Source organism: Panulirus ornatus, chromosome 57 (genome assembly GCF_036320965.1).
Source record: "Panulirus ornatus isolate Po-2019 chromosome 57, ASM3632096v1, whole genome shotgun sequence".
Lineage (NCBI taxonomy): Eukaryota > Metazoa > Arthropoda > Malacostraca > Decapoda > Palinuridae > Panulirus > Panulirus ornatus.
The window spans coordinates 22,480,034-22,499,733 of record NC_092280.1 but is presented as its reverse complement, the minus strand read 5'-3'; the positions used below and the strand labels follow the sequence as shown (position 1 = coordinate 22,499,733).

At 38.5% G+C, this 19,700-nt stretch overlaps 1 protein-coding gene across 6 annotated transcripts; it reads left to right on the top strand.

Moving 5' to 3' along the window:
* The first annotated feature begins 593 nt into the window (after positions 1 to 593).
* On the top strand, positions 594 to 17,760 carry LOC139766265 (uncharacterized). Of its 6 annotated transcripts, none has more exons than XM_071694672.1 (4): positions 594 to 670; positions 14,293 to 14,398; positions 14,839 to 14,942; positions 17,279 to 17,760. In XM_071694672.1, the coding sequence occupies exons 2-4, from the start codon at positions 14,303 to 14,305 to the stop codon at positions 17,637 to 17,639; spliced, it is 561 nt and encodes a 186-aa protein (XP_071550773.1). In that variant the 5' UTR covers positions 594 to 670; positions 14,293 to 14,302; the 3' UTR covers positions 17,640 to 17,760. The 6 variants fall into 6 exon arrangements, with proteins under 6 accessions (XP_071550773.1, XP_071550771.1, XP_071550772.1 ...); XM_071694670.1 differs by lacking the exon at positions 594 to 670 and adding an exon at positions 2,467 to 2,566; XM_071694671.1 differs by lacking the exon at positions 594 to 670 and adding an exon at positions 2,475 to 2,651.
* The last annotated feature ends 1,940 nt before the right edge of the window (positions 17,761 to 19,700 follow it).

Genomic DNA, 19,700 nt, shown 5'->3' with positions numbered 1-19,700 from the left:
CTGGGGTCTCGCCTGGATCTATGCCACGTCACATCACTAAATTTTGGCTGGCTGGGGTCTCGCTTGTCTCTTTGCCACATCACATCACTAAGCTCTGTCTGGCTGGGGTCTCGCTTGTCTCTTTGCCACATCACATCACTAAGCTCTGGCTTCGTGACATCTTTTATTGAACTGCTTGTTTTTTTTTTCGTTTTTTTTTACTCCTCTCTGTATTTGATATTCAGTTAGCTTTTTTCTCGCTCCTTCCCCGTAAATTTCCCAGAACTTTTCACAGAGTGCTGGAATCTGCCTCCTTAACTCCATTTCCCAATTTATTTTACCATAAAAATTACTGAGTTCTGTGTAATATCCAAAACAATATCTTCTCTTTGAGTTCAGTTTCGTTGCTGTTTTGTTTATGTCAACTTTACTACAAAATCAATCTCCGGCATTACTGAATCACTTTCTCCAATTGATGTATCATGTATGACATTTTCAGTATACATCTACTATGAGTAAAGATAATATCTAGTTACGATGGTGTATTGATGATTAATTTGTGCAGGTGTCCCCTGAAAATTTACTTCAGTCCCCCCAGATCTCGAGTTTTCTGTGACGTAGGCAATTGTTTACATGTTCAGACCCTGTGTTTCCGTGACACTTTCTCTTAATAAGAATCCATATTCCCCCAGTAAGTCACTTTATTACTGAAATTCCGATATAAATACTTCACCACCATTGATGAGTGCATGTTATATTGTCACATGTTCCATGAAAATCGTTCTTTCCTTGTGTATTTGCTCCATTTCACGAACATTCCTAAAATTAAATACCATCAACGCCACTAGCACTTCTGAATATCGATATTTGAATTATCACAAATGTGGCCTGACAGTCTCACGTACATGGCAAAGAAACAAGCACAGTAGAGGATGGGTCGGTGTTTACATATATGGAGAGTAAATATATCAGCCAGGCCACACGGGTAGGATAACCCCCTCGTATGCAGTAACCCCCCGTATGCAGTAACCCCCGTATGCAGTAAATTGATATGAAGTTATGATTGGACGAGTCACGTGGTACACTACATCAGACATAGGCCGAAATAAGAATACAGGTGGACGTTCATCGTTGCCTCATTAACTGGGATGAGAGTTGAAGAACAAGAGTCAATACGTCCTTTATTTCTGACCTGTATCTAACAATGGACGTGCTCAGAGCAAGTATCGGCTTCACCTGTGTCTGTTTCCCGCCTCATTCCGCACAGTACGACAGAAACGACCCTGCGTTACGATGGTACGACAATATGGTCGTATTCCAGAGGTCAATGAGCTCTAGTTACAGTTTACTGATGTAGGAAGTGTGGCGCATGGGATCTAGTAGTGTCATGCATAGGGCTTGTAACTGCACTTCCATGCCAAGCTCAAGGTCACCACTATGCCGATAACTGCATCCATCAGATGATATCTCTTATCTCGACTGTAGGCTCTCGACAACGAGATGAGAGAAATCTAAGATAAGATATAAAAAAAGATCACTGAAGTGTACGTACAATGCTGTGAGAACATTAAGATGAAGCATCCTAGGCTTTCAACGGAAACAAAAAAATACAGTTACATTATCCCGTAACATTATCGCTATTTCTCCTCATGTTAGCTTTAATGTTTTGCTTACCTTCAGTCAGCTGGAACTTTACTTTCTGATTTGCTGACAAGGATCATGCAATGCTCTCGTGTCCATACCTATTGCACTTGAGGAGGGTCTTATGGACAAGGATTAGGGACTTTTTCAAAGAGACTGTATTACTGTGTTATGTAGACAATTGCGCCGAGTTCTGAAAGGAATATTGATCGGTTGGTTGACTGGGCTCTACACCTGTTGATAGCCAGGAAGGGTCATTAAAACAGTCAACATCAAGTTTTAACCATCTTTAAGCTCCTTCAGATGTTCAAGATAATTCTTAGACTATACACGCCCTCTTAATAAGATAAGGTTCTTGCAGAAGGAATATTAAGATATAACAAATTCAAATGTAGGATATTTATTCGTACAAGAAATACCATATATATATATATATATATATATATATATATATATATATATATATATATATATATATATATATATTTATATATATATATATTGCTTTTCGAAATACATTATGGTGAATAGCATACGGTGTCTTTGTTTTCCGTTTCATATTAACATTAGTATCCTAATGTCTCAACCAGATGATTATATTCACAGCTACAAGACCTGGGCTTTATTCACTACAGGATCTTAAAATTCTTAACTGTTTGACCTCGTCAGCTGCTTGGAAGACAGTCTAAACATCTTCGGATAGAGATATTCAAAATGTAATATATGAGGTAAACGAAATGTTTTTGCAGCTATTATCTTCAATATTTTATTTTAAGCTTTTTTATTCTTTTCTTTTAACGTTTTAATTTTATCTTCATTTGCGCTCCCTCTAATCAAGGAGGGAACCAGTGGCCAGTGACCACGAGTGATCGTGTGGAGGCGGGCGTTGGGGTTGGACGCCTGCCACGTCAGGGGTGCGTGGGTCCCTCACTGTGCCACGTCAGAGGTACTTCCGATGACAGTTGTTACATTTGTCAGGGAAGACCTGTGTAAACTCTCATAAAATTGCTCATTTGCTATGGAACGTTCAGGCAAGCTTCATTCATTGTGCATTTGTAAGAGATGGTTCACGGAAAGTGTTTACCTCTCGGGTCTTCACTGTTTTTGTAGCTCGCTCCCTCTATGAACCTTTTTTTTTTGCTGGGAAGAGAAATCTCAGAGAGCTTGGCTTAAATGAATGTATTGAATAATCCCTGTACAATTTCTTAAATTCAGAGAGATATATAGGTTCTTTACTAAGTGATGCACAATGTTTTTTTGTTTGTATGTTTATAAGAAGCTCCTAATAATTGATTTTGCGAGTCAAAGTTGAAACCATTTTTAGTGTAGTGACCCCATAGATGTGATCCGTTTTCTTTGATATCGCCTGTCGAGATACCACCTGCAACTTCCCGGAGCCGGCTGTCAACGGGCTGGTACCGGCAAGTGACTGTTCATTCTATTAAATTTTAATCTTACATCAAAAGAGCATATATGGATTTTTTCAAATTTGTAGGTGGAAAAACGTATTTTCAATAATTACATATGATAATTAACACCTTTTTTTGTGCCTTTAAAGTGTTATATGTGTTTTACCACAGTCGCGGATAAAAAATTTCCATTGTTTTCGTTTATTTTCAGAAGTAATTTTATACTATAAGAACACGAAAAATTCTTTATTATTCTCAAACTTTTGCGTTTAACTCATAAGCTATATTTTAAACTGATATTTAGGTAGATCCAAGTGTATATATAAATGATCTAGATATTTGTGCTGGAAGTAGTTGTTACTTCTGGCGAGTGCAGCGGCGGGGTCGTGCGAGGCAGCAGTAAGTGGCAGCGTCTGGGACTATACTTGTGATAGCGGTCACCGACCACAGATAACTCCCTTCCCAACACTCTTTCATCTGCACTCCCACACCTGTAAGTTGTCCCTTCTATGAGTTTCTCATTTTATGACGAAGAATGTGTCGTGATCCCGGTAGTTCAGTCAGCATACAGCTTTAAGAGCCCATGTCGTGACAGTTGAAAGTTTGTTTACGTCCCACCGTGTGGTCTATTTAAATGCTTCTCCTTATGTGAAGTTTGTGTGGACTTAACCTCGCCGTTAAACAAACGCTATACTGTGACATTTAATGTTTATTTGACCGGTGTTACGCCTAAAGTACACCTGAAACTACAAAACTGCGTGTGGAATGTTACTGTTAATGTAGGGCTTCGATGCTTTGAGAATGGTGAAAGTAGAGAGGAGTTGGAGTCGTCTCATGACATTTGCTCTGAATACTTTGTACCCTCAATAATATCTTGCCTTAAGCTTTAAGGAATTGAAAATCAGTTTACGGCGTATAGATATGTGCGTGTAATGTATGTGTAGAAAGATTATACGAGATATAAGGCCAGTACTTAGCCTTATTAGGACCACCTGTTTGAGGGGAAGGTGCTACGACACTCATTTCTGAGAATATTTGGTGCTTGTAAAGAGTTGCTTTAAGGCAGTGAAGACCAGTAATGAGGAAAAACGTCTTTTGGATGACCTGAATGCATTAGTCTAGCAAGAAATGTGGACTTTGTGAGGATTAGTCAGATACATTATTCACTACATTCTCATGTTTGAAAGTATCTGAGATCTAATGTAACGGGAAATATTTGCTGGCGTTGTTTGTTGACCTTAGAATATAAATCTGGAACAAAGAATGCCACAGTTCCTTCACTGTGTGAAATAACGTTTGCTAGTTTGGATGGAGGACGTGTTCCGGTGAACGTGTGCTTTTAGGGGAATGAAAGATAGTGGCTCAGTTGAGTGGGAGGTGAAAGCGCCACATGAAGCCGGTGGGGCGGCAGCGTACGTACACCTTGACATCCACTTTACAGTGAAGTTAGTCAGTCAATATATATATATATATATATATATATATATATATATATATATATATATATATATATATATATATATATATATATTGTTTATTGTGTGAGTGTAGGCTTGCAATAAAGGTTATAAGCAGCGGACTGGAAAAAGATATGCTGGTTGCACAGCCTGTTTTGTATATCTCCAGATTTGTGAAGAACATGAATTCAAATGATGGTATATACAGTAAGTCAGTGATGTTAAAAACGCATGGAGATTTCATTCATTGCTGAAACTTTGATATTCTTCTAATTACACGAGGGATGTTATTGAATCGAAATACAGGACTTTATATCGGTGATGTGTGTGTGTGTGTGTGTGTGTGTGTGTGTGTGTGTTGGTAGATATAATTGATTGATCACGGTATTACTTTTATGCTAGACTATGACGAGAGATATGAGTCTCGTTATTTTGCTTGTCATGTGACTTCTAGTGGCTGTGGTAAGTGGTTCAGCTGGCGACAGTTATATCCCCCCAGAGCTACAGTTTTATTGCAGTAAGATGTTATACTAGAATGTAATTGATCATTAAAGTGGATTTTAGTGGTGGTCAATCTTTTGTCTGCGTTACGGAAAAGTGAAACAAAAGAAACCCGTTTACACATGGGTACGCACCAAGACCTTGTCACAGCTGACTAGATTTGATTACTTCTCCAATTTTGCACTTTACAGTTCCCAGGAAAGGAGTACTGAATAATTTAAGACAGCCAACAAAATTGTGCAATAACCTAATAGTTGATTTTCCTCATATATATATATATATATATATATATATATATATATATATATATATATATGTTTGTGTGTGTATGTGTTGGTAGATATATAATTGATTGCTCACGATATTACTTTGGATGATGGAGTTTTAATCGAGTGTTAAAATTAGGACAGAAATACTATTTACACTTATCCTCGGTATAATGTAGAGGTTGAAAGGTCGATACGATGTTTACTCCACACGATAGAATAAGGTGCAGTAAAACATGCAACTTCCTCGTGATCCTCATACCTAGCGTAACTTAAGTCCATCATACTTTTTCTTTTTTCGTTGCCTGCGTAACAAATATCTTTAGGGTAGTAAAAAGCGTGGAGGATTTCATCACCTTGGAAGGGGAGCCTAAACAGACAGCAAAAATGGTCTGTTGCTTGTTTGTTGCAGTTCAACTCGAGAATATATAAAGTAGTGAGGATGGGACAAAGAAGGCCTAAATTTGACTATATAGTCCCAAACAAGGAGACAATCTGTCTCGACAAATATTTGAAATAACTCAAGTTTAAGGATGAGGAAATATTTTTACAGACTGTTCGTGTCTTGCACAAGACCAAAACTAGAATTTGCCTTAAGTTTAGTCTGCACCTAAATAAGCTAAGAGGGGTCCAGGGGAGGGGTAACAAAGATGATATAATTAAGAGAGCCGAGCTACAGGATGATGCTAGGGACCTTAAATTTGCTCAGTATAGAAGAGAGAGGAGTGAGGGATGACATGATCGCAACATTTTCGAATAGGTCGATGACATAGACAAGAAGCAGTTCTTCCTGAGAGATGTATGTTTATAAGTCAGAGGTTATCACCCGAAATTTATCAAGAAACGTGATAGAAAAGACTTGAAGTAGTTTATAGTATGAGTGGAAGTGTATAATAAAATGAACAAATACATGGTTGGTACAGACAGCGTAAAGTTTGAAGTATGATCATAGAGGATGTTAAGAGATTTGGGGCCCCGCGAGCGTAGAACTCCCTCCCTGTACAGTATAAATAGGAATTACAGAGATCGCTTTGTCTGTCGTCAGTCTGTTTTTGGAGTCTCACTTTAAACCTTAGTAAGCAACTTAACCTTTGCCATAAAAAGTCTAAATGAGATACTCATGCATTATGCGGTTGTTCTCCAGCATTTAAAGGACTGAATGGCATTATTCCCATAATGGTAGTTTGGATTTTGCATAGGTTTGCCTGTTATGAGAAGATTTAACCAGGAACTTAACCTTGCTCATAACATGAAGATTGTCAGTTTCACCATGAAAGGAAATACAGGTTTGTTATTCTCCAGTTGGTGCTTGCATCTCTTATTCCACTCCACATATAGTCAGTCTGAAGCACCCTTTTACTTATCATTTTGCATTTAATATTTAACAAAGGAATACAAACAGCAACGGACCATGAGGACCTTTCGATGCTGTTTGTTGATACCAGAGGGATCAGATAGGAAGACTATTCTGAATCTGAATCTAACGAGGCGGAAATAGCCAGTCGTGTGTGTGTGTGTTCGTGACGCTGCTTTAAAAAAACTTGGGTAAATAAATCCCTACCTTAACCAATATGATGGAGAGAAAGTATTTTGACTCGTTCGCAGTGAAACCCCTCGAGTTTGTATCCATTATTACGAGTGAAATCTGACATCTAGCCCAAGTCCAATAGCGGCTAATATTACGGTTTATCCTAAACTTTAATCAGTTTAAATAGCTTTTTATATCGCCTCAATATTTTCCGGGGAAAATAAGTTTAAGAGGGCTCTTCCTAGGTAATGTTTTTTTCAGTCTGGGTATCATTGTGGAATACCACAGTTACGCTTTCTCCCATTCTGTTTGTCTTATAAGCCTCATGCAAGTAGAGTGACAAAAGCTAAGTATAAAATTAAAATTAAAGACGCGCCAGTGAACTTTGTTGAAAACTTTTACGAATTCGAATGCCCTGCTTGTATGCTTGTGGATGTTATATATATATATATATATATATATATATATATATATATATATATATATAAACAGAGAAGGGGGCCAGGTGAGGATATTCCTTCAGAGGTCCAGTCCTCTGTTCTTAACGCTACCTTGCTGATACGGGAAATGGCGAACAGTTTGAAAAAGAAGATATATATATATATATATATATATATATATATATATATATATATATATATATATATATATATATATATAATGGCTTCTGCGCACTATATAAGGCTACCTGGCTGAGGACATCTTTCTTCATATATATTCAGAATGTTTCCTACTTTCTTCCCCTCTAGTTTTCACTGACGATGTTTGAAACTTTCGCATGTGTATATTAAGATTATTCGCCACCTTTGAACCAGTTTTATCAGTTTCAACTTGCAGCTGTAGTTCAGTTTCTGGTGTAACTTTATTTACCCTTTCCAGCTTAGTGTTGTCTTCGAATTTCAATAACTTACAGCACAGCTCATAATCAGTATCAGTGACATGTATAGCAAAAACAGAATTGGTTGTAACCTAAGTGGGGAACCCCACTTTTTAAGTCATCAGTATTCTGAGGCTTGACTGTCAGTCACTACTGTATATATATTTTTTCGTCCAGTCATTCAGCTTTCTAACAAGTACAGTCCCAGATATTCAGTGTGGCTTTCGCGAGTAATCTTTTGTAAGAGAGATTATCTGATGTTTTCTGAAGATCTCTGTATCTGATGTTATTCGCTTTCAACGTTTCACCGTACATGTTGATAAATTGAAATCGAGTAAAAATGTTGGATATGCTGCGTATCGTTGTAATACCAGCCTCAAAAATATTTGTTTTTCTTAGGCTTCCATGTTGGAGATGCTTGGTGCAACTGACGAAGGGGATGTAGAAATTGTAGGTGTACCAGCCTTTCTTAGTGTATTTTTGGTACAGAAATCAGTGATGAAATAATTGTGCTCAATCATTTCAGGTAAGCAAGAAAAAAAAAGACCAACCCTCTTAGAAATTAGAAAACCTTTTCACTGGTGGTGTACTAAGAAAAAGCGTTTAGTTTGACAGGAAGACCGGCCTCAGATTTCCAATCCAGATTTTAAAGGTGAAACCTAGATAGTACGAGTTTTTCTATATCACATAATGATTTTCCTGCTTATTTGATATTTAAAGCTGGTATTTGAATTTACATCAGGGTCTGTTTAGAGAACAGTGACGAAAACAGATTTGAGAATGTATGGCATGAATATCAGGAATTCTCTAGAGTAGTGCAGGCGTAAGTTTGGCCACCAGGGTAGCCTCACCCATCCGGTTTTAGAGTGGGACCAACCGACATCAGACCACGTCTCGGTTAGAGAAATCGTGTCATGATCTGGACAAGTATACCTACAGATGATTTAGTACCTGATAAGTGACCGAGATTATTGAATACTTTGTAGCAATAAAATCTGTTGTGCTAGAACTGGATTCACAGCATGGCGATTAGAAATGTATTTAAGTACAGTTTTAATTGCAATGACTTTGTGGCAGTTTGGTTTGGAGCATTGTTGTGGCTGTGACACTAGAAATTTGTATTTATCATAGCCTTAGGAAATATGCATACCATATATATATATATATATATATATATATATATATATATATATATATATATATATATGAGGCAGCAAGAAGGTAAGTATATATTAGAGCCTTGTTTACGCAAATACCAGGTAAGATTGGATGAAGAATGGCAAAGAAAGTAAGCAAAGCTAGAGGAATGGGCGAGGAATTGAAAGTATTTGAGAAAGCATCGCCTATGTGTGCGAGTAGACTGTGCATGCGGAAGGTAGCATTTGGGAATTTGAGGAAGGTCAGTTAGTGTTTGGATGAAGGTAAATTGCTAGTGAAAGAGAACATGTGTATGAGTGATCGCTACAAGGAAGGAATGCGCGTGATTGGAGATGCACAAGAGGAAGTTGCAGGGGCTGATTCAGAAAGCAGATGAGAAATAAAGTTAATAGAAAAATGACGGATTTCAGGGAGAATCAGAAAGTGTTTCGAAAAGCGAATAGTGAGAACAAATGGATCAGTGAGGAGAGCTATGGTAGAAACAGTAACAAGCTAAGAGGGTAAGAAGAGATGCAGTGACTATTTTAAAGGTCCCCTCATTGTGTAGGATAATGAGATAGCAGATTTGGAATGTTTTAGACATGGAGCTTTGTGTAGTTAACGGTTTAAAGCAAATGGTGTGAATAGAGAAGGTGAGGTGAAAATTTTGCGTAAGATGAAGTGTGGAAAAGCACTGGGGTGGATGAGATTGCAAGTGAATTTCTCAAGAAGGGTGACAGTTTTGGTCTCTGGTTAGGATTTTCACCGTTTTTATGGCTCGGTATGAGGTGCCTGTTTGCTGTAGGAATGCCTGTATAGTGCCATGGTGTAATGTCTTAAGGGACATAAGTGTATGCTTGAATTACCGAGGCATAAGTCTAAGTACACCTGGCAAGTTGTATGTTGTGTGGGGGAGTGGTAAATAAGGTGGTTGCGGCATGCGCAAAGCATCAGGCTCGGAACATTGTGGCTTCGGGAGTTGCAGAGGACATTTGGATTAGGTGTTTGTCTTGAAGAATTTGTGTGAAAAATACTTAAGAGAAACAGAAGGATTTGTATGTGGCATTTAAGGATCTGAATAAAGAATATGTGGTTGATATAGATGTATTGTGGAGTGATAGGAAGATACGGCGTTGGAGGGAAATTACGAGAAGTATTGAGGAATATTCATTGCGAGAGTAAGGCATATGAACAAGTAGGGGGCAAGAAGGGGCGAGGAAGAGGATGGTCTCTGTCAGGGGTGTGTTTAATCTGTTTATGGATTGTATGGTTATGGGGAGGTAAGTGGGTTATTCTTGGAGGGAGGGGTGAGTATGCACTCTTTTGGGGGGCGGGGAGGGGGGGTTAAAGTAATTGCTATTTGCAGATGACACTGCAGTAGTATCAGCCTCGGCTGAGAAACTGCAGAAGTTTGTGGCCAAGGTTTGGAGTGTGTGTGAAGGGATATATCCCGACGTTGCCATATGCATACGAGTTATTGGTCCTAAATGCAAGAGTACAGAAGAGGGTAAATAAGCTGGAAATGAGATGAAATGCTTTGACATAATATGGTGGGAGAATGATTGATCGAGTAAGAAAGTGGAGTGGTGGGAAGTGGAGTTAGTCTGAGAGTGATGAATGGAGTGTGCTGAAATGGATGGGACTTATGGGGAAGATGAGTGAGGAAAGTGTTTCAGAAGTAGAGGGAAAATGAGGAGGGGGAGACCAAGGGGGAAGTGGAGGGATGGATTGAAAGATGCTTTTGAGTGACCGGCATTTGAACATGCAGGAGGGTATGAGGAATGCTGAGGTTAGAGCGATATGGTATACAGGGGTCGATGTGCTGCTTATTGACTGAACCAGGACATGTGAAGTGGTCTGGGAAACTTGAGAAAGGTCTGTGGGGCCTGACTGTGGGTAGCGAAGCTCTGGTTCTGATGCATTATACATCTAAAGTCCATTTATCTTGTTTTTGGCGCTGTCTCGCCAAGATTATATATATATATATATATATATATATATATACGATACGAGCGCCATGAAATATATTGTTAATACCACATGGCGTTGAAAAAATGTGAGTGAAATTCATCTTGGTAAGGCTGTATCAACATCAGTGGACGAGGAGTAAAATGCTATTGAACTCGCTCTAGGAAAGCAGTTTATCCTGTCCGTAGTACTAACCATAATGCAGCCTTGTAGGTACGGGAACTCGATAAAAGAAGTCCTTGGGCAGGAAGGAAAGGTAAGGTATATATGTTTATATATTATCCAAACTCGTAGAAAATGAAAACGGCGAGTCTCAGCCTACGTCTGTTTTGCAAGACATTCTGAAGTTGGAATGTCCTTGAAACTGTTTTGCAGTAAGTTTCCTGTGAGTTGGGATTATTTACATACCACAGTTCCTCTATGTGTGTGTCACTAGGGCTGTACTCTTAGAACTGTATGTCCACTGATCTAGCACTATACACATTGCCTCGCACTCCCACCTGTCTTAAAACACCACCCCACCAGACTACACCCATTTTGAGACCACACTTCCCAGACATACACGAATCATGCTCTCCCGTATACCCATGCCTACAGCATATCTTAAGACCCTTTATGGCCACAGTGCATCTACCTCGTCGAAGACACCGAACACTTATTGCTCAGTTGCCGTAGTGTTCCCGTGCAGACGGGCACGTATCATTGCACTTGAGGCCTGTAGTCCCGGCCGGTTTCTTGGTCACTGCGGAAGCCTAATGAAGATAGGAAGGACTCTTGGTGCAGAAATATATATTATATATATATATATATATATATATATATATATATATATATATATATATATATATATTATTGTTTGCGTGTTACGGGGACAAAGTTTTGCACTCGTGTTGACTAGATTATATGTGGCTTATCGTTACTTTTTTTTTTTTCCAGAAGGAACAGAGAAGGGGGCCAGGTGAGGATATTCCCTCAAAGGCCCAGTCCTCTGTTCTTAACGCTACTTCGCTAATGCGGGAAATGGCGAATAGTATGAAAAAAAAAAAAAATATATATATATATATATATATATATATATATATATATATATATATATATATATATAGGGAGGGGGGGCTGGAAATCCTCCCCTCTCATTATTTTTTTTTTTCCAAAAGAAAGAATCGAAGAAGGGGACCAGGTGAGGATATTCCCTCAAAGGCCCAGTTCTCTGTTCTTAACGCTACCTCGCTAACGCGGGAATTGGCGAATGGTTTGAAAGATATATATATATATATATATATATATATATATATATATATATATATATATATATATATATATATATATATAATATATGCACACACTTGTACCTTAGATTTTGTTAGGAACATATTATCGACCAGCGTTCAGAGGATGATGAACATTTAGGATGGATGTAGGCTGATGCCACGTCCAGTACATGCGAGTACGAGCCCAGGCTGGCCCGTTGATTCATGATCAGATAACGTCTGAGAGATTACTGCTTGTGAGATATGAGAGATATACACTCCTGATGCCACTCTCTAAACCTTGTTGTATTCAGTGTTTGGCTTATAAGCCTAAATTCTATAATCCAGTCCTATCTAAACCTTGTATATATGTATCGTGTGTACTCAGTGTGGTCACACACACCAACGTGTCAGGTACCCATTTATTGACCATCCCAAAGGGGAGGATGAACAGCTGGTGTGTAATTATTAATTTGTACTCTACTGGAAGTTTTTACTCTCAAGGCCCCTCCTCTCCATCTCTTGAACTATCCGTACTGTGAAACATTTTAAACTCATTCAGTTTATTTCACTTATCCGTAACTCTTAAACTATAGAAGTACCTCTTTATAGTCTATCTTTCAAGTTTCTCCATTAATTTCATGTTATGGCCTTCATTTGATATATCCCTGCCTATTTGCAAGAACTGTGCTCAATCAGTATTTTTAAGCTGATTTAAAAACTTAAAAGTGGTGATGAAGTCACCCCTCACTCTCTTCTTAGTTAAATAGATTTAAGTCTACCCTTTCCCTGTAGTTCGGCTCTATTGATTTTGACACCCTCTTCATTACCCTTATCTGGACCTTTTCTATTAACCCCGTCCACATACAGGCCCCACAGACCTTTCCATGGTTTACTCCAGTTCCATTTCCCTCTGTTCCTTGCACTCCTCTCACCCTCCTGTATGATCAGGCCCCAATTGCTCAAAATGTTTTTCACTCCATCCTTCCACCTCCAGTTTGTTCTGCTTCTTGTTCCCTCCACCTCTGACACATATATCCTCTTTGTCAATTTTTCCTCTCCCATTTTCTCCATATGTCCAAACCATTTTAACACACACTTTTCTGCTCTCTCAACCACACTTTATATTTCCACACATCTCTCTTACCCTTTCATTACTTACTCGATCAAACCACCTCACACCACATATTGTCCTCAAACATTTCATTTCCAACACATCCACCCTCCTCTGTACAACCCTATCTATAGCCCATGTCTTGCAACCATACAACATTGTTGGAACTACTATTCCTTCAAACTTACCCATTTTTGCTATCAGAGACAACGTTCTCTCCTTCCACACATTCTTCATTGTTCCCAGAACCTTCGCCCCCTCCCCCACCCTGTGACTCGCTTTTGCTTCCATGGTGCCATCCGCTGCTAAGTCCACTCCCACGTCTAAACACTTCACTTCCTGCAATTTTTCTCCATTTAAATTTACATCCCAATTAACTTGTCCCTCAACTCTACTGAGACTAATAACCTCGGTCCCTCAACTCTACTGAGACTAATAACCTCGCTCTTATTCGTGTTTACTCTCAGCTTTCTCCTTTCACACACTTTTCTAAACTCAGCCACCAGCTTCTGCAGTTTCTCACTCAAATCAGCCACTAGAGTTGTATCATCGGCAAAAAACAACTGACTCGCTTCCCAAGCCCTCTTATCACCAATAGACTGCATACTTGCCCCTTTCTCCAAAACACTTGCATTTACCTCCCTAACCACCCCATCCATAAACAAACAACCTCTTCTCTCTTAACCAAACCATTCTCCCCAACCCTTGCACTTTGCACACCACGCTAACCAAAATACCCTATATCTGCCACTCTATCATCACACACATTCAACAAACCTTATGTTATTGTATATGTGTGTAGGCTTATGTATATTGCTATGCTGAACTACAGTAATGTGCTCACTACATATGGTAATGGTATATTGCCTACCACAGTGTACACAACCACCTTAACTGCACACTGTTCTCTTGCTACCCCCTGTAAACAAGATTAGTGAAGTTCAAAAACAACAGGATACAACTCTGTCATAAAAGAGAAGTATGGCACCACATTCCAATCTTGACTAGTAATTAGATGTCCAAGGGCTAGGACTTTTTTGTGGCTGTTATACCTAAAAAGAGATGAAGCAGTACAGTGATGAAAATGAAGAACAAGGCCAAAACAATATATATATGACATGGAAACTTTGTCATGGAAAATGAAATTTTTACTTTTTCTTTATAGTTGTGGTAACATGGCGAAATCCAGAAGAGGGCCCGCCAACAACTATTTCAAGTTGGTCAACCCAATCCTTATAGTCCTTACAATTGTGGTGGTGGGTCTCCTCGTGGTAAGTAGTCTAGATTTACTTCTTATGACAGCTTCTCCTTCAGGTCGATAATAAAATTTTCTTTAATATATTTTATAGTCACATGCACAGTGTAATAATTGTATATGCACTATCCCCAAATGATTATTTTCAAAATGCTCAGTAAAGTTAAGAGATGTGAGCATGAGAAGTAAGACAGCAGAGATTAATTTGAGATTATCAGACTCCTTTGACATGAAAGATTGTAGCATCCTCATCTTTTAGACTCCCACATCTTTTCTCACGTCTACCATCACTTTGTATTTCTGTATGGCTTTAAAGATTTCAGGTTGCTTCAACAAAAAATTTTATTGAATACAATGATATATTGTGTCTTGATAAGAGTAGAAATAATTTTGTAGATTGGTGTAAGGGTTAGATGACTGATGTCATATTGATGCCTTTTTTGTATGTTTTGACAGGTGATATATGTGGAACCTAAATATATCACCCCAGAATACTTCGGCCCAGTTGCCAAGTATGCTACATTGGTTGGAACAGAATACAGGAGTGTCCTTAAGTTAGGGTAAGTATATGTGGGAGACAGCGACAAAACAAAATAAATAAAATAAATATATATGCAGGAGGGTGAAAGGCATGCAAGGAATAGAGTGAATTGGAACAATGTGGTATACTGGGGTCAACGTGCTGTCAGTGGATTGAACCAGGGCGTGTGAAGCATCTGGGGTAAACCATGGAAAGTTCTGTGGAAAGGGAGCTGTGGTTTCGGAGCATTATACGTGACAGCTAGAGACTGACTGTGAATGAATGTGGCCTTTGTTGTCTTTGCCTAGTGCTACCTCATGCACATGTGGGTGGAGGGGGTTGTCATTTCATGTGTGGCGGGGTGGCGACGGGAATGAATAAGGGCAGACTATGAATTATGTACATAATGTATATGTCTGTGTGTGTAGATATATATGTATGCATTGAGATGTATAGGTATGTATATGTGTGTGTGTGGACATGTATGTATATACATGTGTATGTGGGTAGGTTGGGCCATTCTTTTGTCTGTTTCCTTGTGCTACCTCGCTACGTGGGAGACAGCGACAAAGTATAATAATAATAGAATAATATATATATATATATATATATATATACATATATTATCCCTGGGGATAGGGGAGAAAGAATACTTCCCACGTACTCCCTGCGTGTCGTAGAAGGCGACTAAAAGGGGAGGGAGTGGGGGCTGGAAATCCTCCCCTCCTTTTTTTTTTTAATTTTCCAAAAGAAGGAACAGAGAAGGGGGCCAAGTGAGGATATTCCCTCAGAGGCCCAGTCCTCTGTTCTTAACGCTACCTTGCTAATGCGGGAAATGGCGAATAGTTTGAAAGAAATATATATATATATATATATATATATATATATATATATATATATATATATATATATATATAATAAATATATATATTATTAAAAAAGGGGGTGACTGTATTGTTGACTGGTTAAGGTTATTTAATGTATGTATGATTCATGGTGAGGTGCCTGAGGATTGGCGGAATGTTTGCATAGTGCCATTGTACAAAGGCATAGGGGATAAGAGTGAGTGCTCAAATTACAGAGGTATAAGTTTGTTGAGTATTCCTGGTAATACTTACCCTATTATTACTTACTCGATCAAACCACCTCACACCACATATTGTCCTCAAACATCTAATATCCAGCACATCCACCCTCTTCCGCACAACTCTATCCATAGCCCACGCCTCACAACCATATAACATTGTTGGGACCACTATTCCTTCAAACATACCTATTTTTGTTTTCCAAGATAATGTTCTTGACTTCCACACATTCTTCAACACTCCCAGAACTTTCGCCCCCCTCCCCCACCCTATGATTCACTTCCACTTCCATGGTTCCATCCGCTGCCAAATCCACTCCCAGATATATATGTGTGTGTGGTTGCCTCGCAACCTCATAACGTTTGAAACTAATATTCCTTCAAACATACCCATTTTTGCTCGGAGATAATGTTCTCTCCTTCCACACATTCGTCATCGCTCCTAGGACCTTCGCCCCCTCCCCACCCTGTGACTCACTTCTGCTTCCATGGTTCCATCCGCTGCTAAATCCACTCCCAGATATATAAAACACTTCACTTCCTCCAAATTTTCTCCATTCAAACTTGCATCCCAATTAGCTTGTCCCTCAACCCTACTGAACCTAATAACCTTGCTCATATTCACATTTACTTTCATCTTTCTCCTTTCACACACTTTTCCAAACTCAGTTACCAGCTTCTGCAGTTTCTCACTCGAATCAGCCACCAGACCTGTATAAACAGCAAATATCTGATTCACTTCCCAACAGACTGCATACTCATATCTCTCCAAAACTCTTGCATTTGCCTCCCTAACTACCCCATCCATAAACATATTAAACAACCATGGGGACATCACAGACCCCCTGCCACAGATAGACCTTCACTGGGAACCAATCACTCTTCTCTCTTCCTACTCACGCATATGCCTTACATCTTTGATATAAAAAATCTTTCACTGCTTCTAGCAGCTTACCTCTCACACCATATACTCTTCAGACTTTCCATAAAGCATTTCTATCAACCCTATCATATGCCTTACACATGACAGCTTGAAAAAGTATAATTTTCAAGTCTCTTTACAAAATGTTTATGCATTCTCTCTTCACACTGCCCTGGTCTTTATTTTTTACAGTTGCATTCTCCATTTTGTTATTTTTAGCATTAATAAGACTCTGATAACGAAAATCTTGCTTATAGAATGACATATCTGTAGCCTTTACTGTACATTAAGATGCTCTCAATCTTGTTAGTTGCCTCCTTTCTGTACACATAGTAATGCAATTCAAAACTTTTTTCTCCTTTTTTGTTAGACTGCTGACTCTACTGGCCCTTCACATCGTAGAGTCGATGGTGGTGGTGTACAAGTGCTATAAGTTGAAGCTGAAGACGGTGGTTATAATTGCCTGGACGGTACAAACCCTCCTTTTGGGCATACTTTCCCTCCAGCTACTCATTTGGCCACAGAGGTTTGTTGCTCCTAAGCCAACCAAACAAGCACCCAAACAGAATTCCAAACAGAATTCCAAGCAGAATTCCAAGCAGAATTCCAAACAGAATTCCAAACAGAATTCCAAACAGAATTCCAAACCAACGCCCAAGGCGACTCCAACACCCAAAGCAACACCCAAAGCGACGCCCAAAGCAACACCCAAATCAAAGAAGCAGAAATAGATTCCAGAACTTTAGGAATTCAGGGACAGGGTCTTTTTGTAAGTGCTTCACTTTAACACTTGTTACCTGCCAGGCCTGAGGTAAACCTTTGCTGCCGGTAAAAATAAAACCAGTAAACATTGTTGTAGTATTTATTTCTCATTATTTCATTTATTTTTGGTGGGTGTAAGACTTTTCCAAGTTTTGATTATTCATCATGTATTTGGACTAACATTTAAATAACTTGGGACTATTTAGATTTCTTTGGCTAGAAAACTAAGAATTATGCTATTTAGTGAAATAGAAATGATTGATGTATATTGAAATTTAGGATGTGAGTTGGTAAGCTTATGTAGCACAACTGTTGCTCATTTTACATGTTTGTGTTGATCAAATGCATACATACACCACAGTTCATTCACAATTCATATCCAGTGTGTTTAAGTTAAACACTGACTTCATTGGTAATGTAATAGCTTATTTTGCACTCAAGACATCTGATTTGTTAAGCAAGACTAGATTCCATATTCATGCCACCTTCACACACATGACTTTATAGCATATAATTGAATATCTGATCTGAAATACCTCAAGCCTTAATCAACCTGCAGCATCATTGTCTCCTCCGTGGTTCACTTCTTCTCGATGTACATATGGCTTTATTACCACATCTCAACTAAACTCTTCTCTGTTATGATTCTACATGGCCATGCCATCATAAAAAGCTATCATCCCACCTAAACAGCATAACTAACCAATGTATAGTGCATAATCATATGTTAGAACTGGGATCCACCAGCAGGCATCCTGCATTCTTCACATAAATTGTTCCAATTCATCATTGCTTTTAGTGCATCGCCATTTCTTCTCCTTTGCTTAACTATTCTAAGCTTCAGCTTTGCCATCATGGTTTATACTGATTACCACTCCCAAATACTTAGTTATAACAACAGTAATTAGAATTTTGCTTCTATTTTTTGTATTACACAAACTAAGAGGCTCCAGCTCTTTTTATGGTAGATATCAGGGATTTTATTCTGGCTAACACCAGATGATTTTATTCAGCTTGTGCAGGGCCCACCAAGGAGCTGGGGCCCTGCTGCAGGGAGGAACTCCCTTAGGATGTGCCTGGGGTATGGGCCCCAATGCAGAGGTGGCCTCGAGGAGTCCCTATCACTTGCAGAAGGCTCAACATTGTAATTGATATGGTATTGACCTGATATTCACCAAGGTGATTTATGTTGTTCACATAGATTCCTTATACAAACTGAGATTTAACTTTTTTAGATGCATCGACTTGTGGAAAATTCAACACAGCGGTCACAATGGTGTTGATCTGATATTCAATTAGATGATGATTTATATATTGCACTTATTGCATCAACATATGTTTACATGCTTTGTTTTCAGGATATTGTTGCAAATTTCATGGTTCATGTAAAACTGTTTCCTTCTGACTCCTATCCAAAATGGTATATTAATACTTACCATTGATCTGTTAATACAATTTGTAATTTATTGTGAATTTATGCAACTGACTTTTTTAATGAATATTATAGGTTCAACATTTATTCTGACAAAAAATTTCAGGTACCTGAAAGATGATTAGAGAGGTAAGTATAAATTTCATAGATATTTTGTTTATATTTGACAGGCTATTTTGCATGGTCAGGCAAGCCATAACTTTTTGAGAGATGACAAAGTACCCATCAACTTTATTTCAATCAGTGACCTCTGGTAACTCTAGTTTGATTAGAGATTTCTAAGCAGTATTTTCACATATTCTTATTTGATGTGTATTATGCACTGCAGGTGATGTAAGTGTTCCATGGAATGCCTTTCTTGTATTAGAATAGGGAAGCAGGGGGAAAAAAGATAGAATGAAAATGATGATTGGACAGAGGACTACATTCAGTAATCACCTTTTTGTAATCACTTGCTTACACAGTATGGGAAGGGAGTTCTCCATTCATAAGGTTTCAGTTCTTGAGCTTTCTCTTCCATTATACAACTTTTTAAGTTTTTGTATATTGTCAGTGTTCACAATTTCATCACTTCATTTAATTCGTTCACTGTTCAGTC

Excerpts from the sequence above, each read along its gene's own strand:
- LOC139766265 (XM_071694667.1), top strand. The coding sequence starts at position 4,377 with ATGAAAGATAGTGGCTCAGTTGAGTGGGAGGTGAAAGCGCCACATGAA. Across the intron at positions 4,475-14,292 it reads GACATCCACTTTACAGTGAA|TTGTGGTAACATGGCGAAAT; the intron begins GTTAGTCAGTCA and ends TTTTCTTTATAG. Across the intron at positions 14,943-17,278 it reads AGGAGTGTCCTTAAGTTAGG|ACTGCTGACTCTACTGGCCC; the intron begins GTAAGTATATGT and ends CTTTTTTGTTAG.